The sequence below is a fragment of the Macrotis lagotis genome, chromosome 3, assembly GCF_037893015.1.
Source record: "Macrotis lagotis isolate mMagLag1 chromosome 3, bilby.v1.9.chrom.fasta, whole genome shotgun sequence".
In the NCBI taxonomy this organism is placed as follows: Eukaryota; Metazoa; Chordata; class Mammalia; order Peramelemorphia; family Peramelidae; genus Macrotis; species Macrotis lagotis.
Window position 1 is genome coordinate 276704896 of NC_133660.1, and position 7496 is coordinate 276712391.

At 48.1% G+C, this 7496-nt stretch overlaps 1 protein-coding gene across 1 annotated transcript; it reads right to left on the reverse strand.

Annotated features, from left to right (window-relative positions):
* Positions 1–3322: 3322 nt before the first annotated feature.
* On the reverse strand, positions 3323–6713 carry MRGPRE (MAS related GPR family member E). Its single transcript, XM_074227607.1, has one exon. The coding sequence runs from the start codon at positions 6637–6639 to the stop codon at positions 5725–5727; it is 915 nt and encodes a 304-aa protein (XP_074083708.1). The 5' UTR covers positions 6640–6713; the 3' UTR covers positions 3323–5724.
* Positions 6714–7496: the final 783 nt, after the last annotated feature.

Consider the following 7496-nt stretch of genomic DNA (forward strand, 5'->3'; position numbering starts at 1 on the left):
TCCCCCCAGGATAGACATGCACACATGATTCAATCTTTCTGCAGGTCTATGCATGAATAAATATAATACAAGCATGGAACTAGGTAACACAGGGAATGGAGTACTGGCTGTGGAGTCAGGAGGACCTGAGTTCAAATCTGACTTCAGATCCTTGACACTTACTAGTTGTGTGACCCTGGGCAAGTTCTTAAGCCCAATTGCCTTACTTAAAGAAAGTAGAGTGAGTTTAAGCCAGAAGTTGCCTCAATCTTTGCCTTAAGAGTCATGCCCCATTTGTGATGATAAGACAACCCTGGACAATCTTACTTCCCCTTGTACCCATTAGATGAAGTCAGGCTGTTTCCATCCTTAAAGGAGCATTGAGTTTTCTGTGGAGGATATTTAAAAGCAGGTAGTTTGGGTTCTGAAGACAGTTTTGTACAGAAAGAGAAGGCCTCCAGTGGCCCCAGTCATGGCAGCCTTCCTGGTATAATGATTGATAATAAAATATCACAATTATTCAACTTTAGGGTTGGCAAAGTGTTTCAGACATTACTCCATTTTATCTCCTGCTTGGAATCAGTGACCCAACCCCGCTTACTCCCACCTCCTATAGCTGATTTAGATTTATGTTAGTCTGGGACTTGGACCCTGCTTTTGTGTAGACCCTGCTACAGGTAGACGCACAAACATAAATGGATGCATGCATTTTGTACTCTCAGAGTTGGGGTAGGGAGCAGGACTATAAAACAGAACCACGATGCAGAGGGGCACTTTCAGCCCAGGTAGGATTCTTTCTGCCCTGATTCCGGAGCAGCCCCAAAGAGTAGGTCCAGTCTGAAGGCCTAAGGGATCAGAAGACAAGAGGAACCAGGGTGTGGTGCTTGAGGCTTGAAAAGAGACCTAATGGAGATACCAAAGGAGAAAGATCAGAAGTTATCTGAGGGCTTCCAGGAATTATTTGGCATTCCCAGGCAGTGACGCCCTTGTTTCTGTCGAACATTCCCCTGCCAGAAAGTGACCCATCCTGACCCATGGATGGGCAGAGCTCTAAGGCTGGTCTCAGTGCAGAACTGAAGCAGGCTTTGATCCCAGACATTACAGCTGACAGTCTCCAGGAGACCCTTTTGTCCAGGCCCCAAAGCCTCTTACCTTACCTTCCTGGGGACCACTATACTGTTAAATCCCTGACTGAGCTCAAGTTTACAAAATGAATTTCACAAAGGGTTGAAGCTGGCTCATGCATAGGGGTCGCTGGGTCATTTCTCTGGAAAACCGAGGGTGGAGCTGGAAATGAAGAGCCAAAGACTGGAATAGAATTGTGGAACTAGGGGTGGGGTTTGCATAGGCTGCTATGTAGCTCTAGTGGGAGGTTCAGAGGAGGCAGCCCCAAGGAGGCTGGGCTTGAAGGTCAGGGCTAGCTGTAGCAGCCATGCTCAGGCAGATTTGACAAAAATTTGGTCCCTTCTGCTGCCTTTCATGTCTCATGGCTCAGAGCTGCCTTGGCAGTCTCACCCTACCTAGCTGGTCTCCTTTACCCAGGGTTTTTACTCATTGATGATAAGATCCACTTCAGGTCATTTTATCTTGATTCAAATAGGGCGCCAAGATAAGAATGTGAGAGCTCAAGAGTCCTTGAGTTGGACCTTTCAGCTTCCTCTTTGCCATTGTTTGTTATTGACAGGTGGAAGGGGGTGGACTGTCTAAGTGACAATAATTGGAAGACTGGCATTTAGTCCTCCAGTCTCTTACCCACATCCACCCTCCCCGAACAATTCTCCAATCTCCTCAGTGCTGGTCTCTCCGAGGAGCCTTCTAGAAGAAAGTCTTCCATTATCCCATTATCACAGACCACCTTGGATATTGCTCTTAAGATGTCGGGGCCTGATGCCTCAAGCATTCTTGTTTCAACAAATATTAAGTGCATTAAAAAAGTGACTCCTTCTTAAGAGGTGTTTGTACCTCTGCCCAGGTCTTCCTTCTGGGCTTCTGGACATCACTCATCCCTGGCATGGACCCACCAAAAACAACACTCTCAGCTCCCTTGGGTTGGTGCTGCTTCTCCATTGGACCATAGGTCTATTTCTTAATGTTTGGGGTTATATTCAGTATAGATTTGTATAGACCTACATGTTTACTCAAATGCATATACATAGATTCATGTTTATGTTGGTATCACCATGAATCTCTCAGATATTATGAGCTCTTGGTGGGTACTGGATGGGGCAGCAGCACCATTCTCCCCAAACACGGGGAGGTCATGGGTATCTTCTGTCCTGGGAGGAACAGAGGCCATTGTCAGTGATAGGAAATGTCTTGTTTTAGTGTGTGGAGGGCACAGGTAAGTGTCAGAGGCCTGACAGTGTCGGAGCAGAGTGGGAGCTGTTACCCAGACTCCAGGGGGTGGGGCACTGTTTTACCTAGAAAGCTCCAGTGATGGAAGATTCAAGGCTCAATCACATTAAGAATTCAGTTTAATATGTTTATATTGAAGAAATGAGCTGGGAGTTTCAGATGGACAATATACAAGTAGTTTAATAATCAAAATGAGAGGCATTTTGGGGTAGCTGTGAGAGGACGATCATGGATCCCTGCACGAACACCCCCAAATTTCTGTTAATTACAGAAGAGACAAAACCAGGAAGAGCTGCAAAGTGTGGCAGGGCAGATTGGCTGATATTTGGGGGTTTCCTAGACCCCTGGGGGCCATATCAGTTCTACTGTGGCTGGAGTCTTGGCAGGCTGGTCACACCCTGGTTGTGCCCTGGTCATCACACTTTCCTTTGGCTTCTATTAATCTTGCTTTACAATTCTTTAAGAGGAACTCTTTGTTATTTTATTATGACCTTCACCGATAGAAACTTTTTCTGGGAACTCAGATTATGAACTTACTAGCAGAGACTTTTGCTAAGAAACCCACATCATGATTTCCCCTACTCAGTGGGATCCATACTATGATAGCTTTTATAGCTTAATGAATCCACAAGCCAGGTTTTCAACCTACGGGGATCCTATAGGTACACACAGGAGAATGGTTCAATTCTCTTTAATAAATAAACAAGCAGCATCTGCTTGTCGGGAACATTCAGTAACCTCAGCCTGTGACCCCAATCTACCCCCTGGGTCTCCCACCCTCTCTCGTTTTGTCCCAGGGAAGGCAGTGGCTTCAAATGAGATCATAGAAGTAAAAGCTCTGGGACAAAAACAGTGGTTACAGAGACATAGGAAAGGGAGCCAATTTTTGCCACTTTCTTCCCACTAACAATGAAGTAATGATGGAACCATTAGCCAGCTCACAAGGCTTGCATTTATAATATACCTAAAAATTTCAGTGATTTTTTTTTGGAAACTGCAAATTGAAATATTTTCTAAAATGCTTGGAGGGCGGTGATGATGTTCCTGGGAGCCATCTTTCTGGCCTTGTCAGACCATATCTGGTGGATTGGGATCCCCTCTGGGACCCCATTTTCAGGAGAGCCTGGATAAGTTACAGAGCAGGTGGAGGAGGAGGACGATTCTAGAGATGATGGCCTATGAATCTGAGGAGAGAACTTAGGGAGGTAAATCTGGAGAAGAGACAGAGAGGGGCCGTGACAGCTACCAGGGCAGGTTCTTCAAGGCTAGGCAAGGACAAACACATTTCCAAAGGTGGGGAGAGAATGGATCCTGCTTATCCAAAGCTTTAAGCACAAATGATAGTCCCAGCAATATTCTAGAAGGATACTTAAGAAGAGTGTCAGGGAACAGCTAGGAAAGGAGTAGAAATTGCCAGAAGCCTTCAGGGCTTAATAAAGCATCAATCGTGCCCAGATCATCTATTTTTGAGGATAACTAGACAGATAATTCACGGCAATGCTGCAGATGGGTATAACCCAGGTTTCAGCAAAGCACTGGACAAAATCTCTCATGCTGTTCTTATAGGAATGCTGAAGAGTTATGGGTGAGGCATTACACAGTCGGGGGATTGTGCTTGAATGACCAGACTCCAGAGGTCATGAATGGCAGCATTTTCCTATGGATGTTGATCTCCAGTGGAGTGTCTCAGGATCTGGTTGACCCTGTGACATTTAATACTTTTATCAATGACATGGACAAAAGAACCATGATAATCTAAAACCATGTTGAATTTCTTTGGTCTGAGACTCATGGACCTCTATGCCCACAGGTCACCTGTGCTCTAGGGTCCTATCTCTTTCTACTTGCATTTTCTGGAAATTTTAATGTCCCATGATGGAAATTTCCATGCTGCGTGTAGGACCACAGATCTTACCAGTCGATTCCTTGCCTTTGCCTGTGGCAAAAGAGATAGAAAAATGGTTGATGTGTAGAGGGAATGTTGAACTCAGGCCCGTACTGGTTTGCATCCTTCTGGGGACTGAGACCCGTAATGGCTTGTAACCTATTTTTTCCTTCCACTACTCCCACCATGCCCCTGTTCCTGGTGGTTTTCATGTATTCCAAGGGTTGTCCAGGGAAAGAACTTGTCTTTTCCTCCAACCCCCCTCCCTCTTCCAGAGCATTGTGGGAAGAGTCAGAGAAACATGGTTAGTGCTTCTGACTACTTAGTGAGTAGTAAGAGTGTGTGGGGGGTCACCTAAGTGCTTAATTCATAGTAAGCTCTTACCAGAATGATGCTTGTTGCCTCTTGGCAGCCTTTTGGAGTCTCAGGTTCCTCTAAGGTTAGGTGACCTCCCAAGCCCCTGCAAACTCTAAATCTCTGATCTCCATCAAGTCTGACCTTGACGAGAGGAGATCCCAGCCAGGAGAGCCAACAGAAGGGGCTGTCCAAAGAGACTGCCCCTTCCCACCGAATCCTGAAACCCAGGCTGGTCAGCTGTGTGAGTGAGAAGTGGAGAGCAGAGGTCTCTGGGTGAGAGATGGGGAACCTCTGGTAGAAGGTGGCTGCCATCTCAAGTCTTCCTTCACCTCTGAATCTTTGAACTTTAGATGGGCTCTCACAGAGGATCTGGGACCTACCCTATGAGGGATTCATCCTGTCAGTTCTCATCATTTGGATGACATTGCTCCCTTTCCCCTTTTGGCGGTAAGATTTCTTAATGATCCATTAAAATTTTGTGGTCAGTGTTTTGGTCCTCGGTGAGAGGCCAGGATCATGAACCCATAATAGAAAAATCTCATTTACTGATCCCTGGGCTGTGCCACTTTGATGTGGGGGTGGGAGAGGAATACAGGGAGCACCTGTGAGTTTGCCTAAGAGAAAAGGAACAACACAGCTTCTCAGCCTTGGGGAACTGGAAAGATTGTGGGGAGAGACACTGGCCTTCTGACTATTAGGACCCATGAAGTGAGATATCCCGGACACTGCTTCATGGCAGGGATGATGGGGAGGGGATGGAGACCTTGGGGCTCCTGGAAAAAGGAGTGCTCCTGGGGTGCAGCTATCTGAGGACAGGGATTCCTGTTAACTAGGTCCTCAGTTCAGTTATTGCCTTCAGCAGTCTCTCCATTTCAAGCCTCTGCTTTCAGGCACCTAGTCCTAGGGAAGAACGAATTGGGATTTCCATGACAGGGAATGGGAAGCCTCACCTTCCCTCTCTCTAGTCCAGGGCGGGAGGCTCATACTGCAACAAGTCAGTCCAGGCCTCGGCTGTCCCCAGGAATCCTGGGGTGATCCCAAGAGAGGGCAGCATCCTGTCTCATTGGCAGGGGCAGGGGAGTGGCTACAGCTAGATCTAGACTGAAGGAAATGAAGAGGCATCCTGAGGGGCACCCAGGGGCAGAAGCCTACACCTCTACGGGTCCTGTGTCCAGTATCTCTCCTCCCTCACCCAGCTCTTCCTCGTCCCCCAGGGCCCTCAGGAGAACAGCCTTGAAGGGCTCCCGGAATCTGAGCCGCCTGAGCTTGCCCACACATAAGTAGATGGGTGGTTTGGCTGAGCTATTCACACAGGCCATCAGAATACTGAGGCAATAGTAGTGGGGAGGGATCTTCATCCAATTTAGGGAGAGCCTGTAGATGCCAAACGGGAGGCCACAGAAGAGGAAGGTGAGGACAGAGAACAGCGTAATCAGGTAGAATTGCTGGGGCCAGCGGCGCTGGGAGCCACACTCCACCCTGAGGAGCAGGACCAGACTGGATACACACATCATGACTAAGAGGAAGCAGAGCAAGGCCACCCGGGCCAAGCCAATCTGGCTGCACACTATCCCTGCATTGCCCCCAGACAGTTCTCCACAGGTCCCATAAGACAGGAAGTGCAGCAGAAGGCAGAGGGCCCAAAGCAGGGCACACACGATGGCTGATGTGTGGGGGGGCCGGTGACGGTGGTAGCATGAAGGCCAGAGAGTGGCAGCACACTGCTCCATGCTGATGGCCCCCAGGAGGCTCAGGCCCACTGTGTAGAAGAAGAACCTCAGGGCCAGGAGGCTGTCGTAGACATAATGGGGAAAGCTAAAGTGTTGCTGAAGGGTTTCGGGAATGACGATCACCAAGTGGCAGCAAAGAAAGAGGAAGTCGGCGCTGGCCAAGTCGAGGAAGTAGATGGAGAAGTTGTTCCGATGGATCCGGCTGCTTAGGAGCCCCAGGATGATGCCGTTCCCGACCAGCCCCACCAGCCCCACCAGCTCTGTCAGAGTGAGGATGATAATGCTGAAGACAAACCCTTCATCCTTGCTCCTACTCATGATGGGATGACTCATGGCCTGGGTCCAGTTACCATCACCACGATTCCAGGCTGAGACTATGGGACCCTGTTTTCCAACACCTGTATCCAGGCTCGGGAATCCTCTGTGGGACTCTGCTGCCACCCAATGTCTTGTGTCCTGTGAACACAAGGTCACCATGGAGATGCATCAGGAATTCTGGGTGTGGCCAGGGTGGACTCTTTCCATGAGTTCCTCCCCAGTCTTGGACTCAAACCCTCCGTGACATCCAGGGGAGATAAGACATGTGGAGGTCAGGGTTGTGGTTCAAGAAGCCTTTTCCCCCATGGAATGATTCAACATTCCATCAATGATGTAATCGCCTGGAATGACCAGCCCCTTCACTTTCCAAGGCAGCAGGGGACAAAAGCCCGTCACCAGGCAAAATATCTAATTGCAGAAGGCTGGAAAGTCTCAGCCTACTTGAGAGTTAATGCATGGAAAAACTGAAAGGGCTTTTAATGAGCAGCTCAGAGAAGCTTCTCTCAGCTTGGAACTGAGTGGAGACTCTGGGGCACCATTGCTCAAAGAGGGATGCATTCTGCTTTTCTAGGATGCAGGCTGCAATTAAAATTTGGAATCATTGGGAAATGAGAATTTCACTTTAGAGCCAATTGGGAAGTAGCTTTTAGAGAAAAGCTAGGCAATTATTGTTTGGTGCTCCTTAGTGGGTTAGGAAGGGGCACCCCTCTGAAAGAGATATTTGAACCATTGCATCCTTTTCTCTCCTTTTCAATTTCCTGTTGAGTTTTCTCTGGGTAGATGGGGGTGTGCTCTTTTTGGGGTAGAAAGGAAGGAGGCTTTTCTTGCTTGACTTTCAGGGTTTGCTCATATCCTGGCTATCATCAAGAATC

Bases quoted from the DNA above. Each gene is read 5' to 3' on its own strand.
- MRGPRE (XM_074227607.1), bottom strand. From the start codon at position 6,639: ATGAGTCATCCCATCATGAGTAGGAGCAAGGATGAAGGGTTTGTCTTC.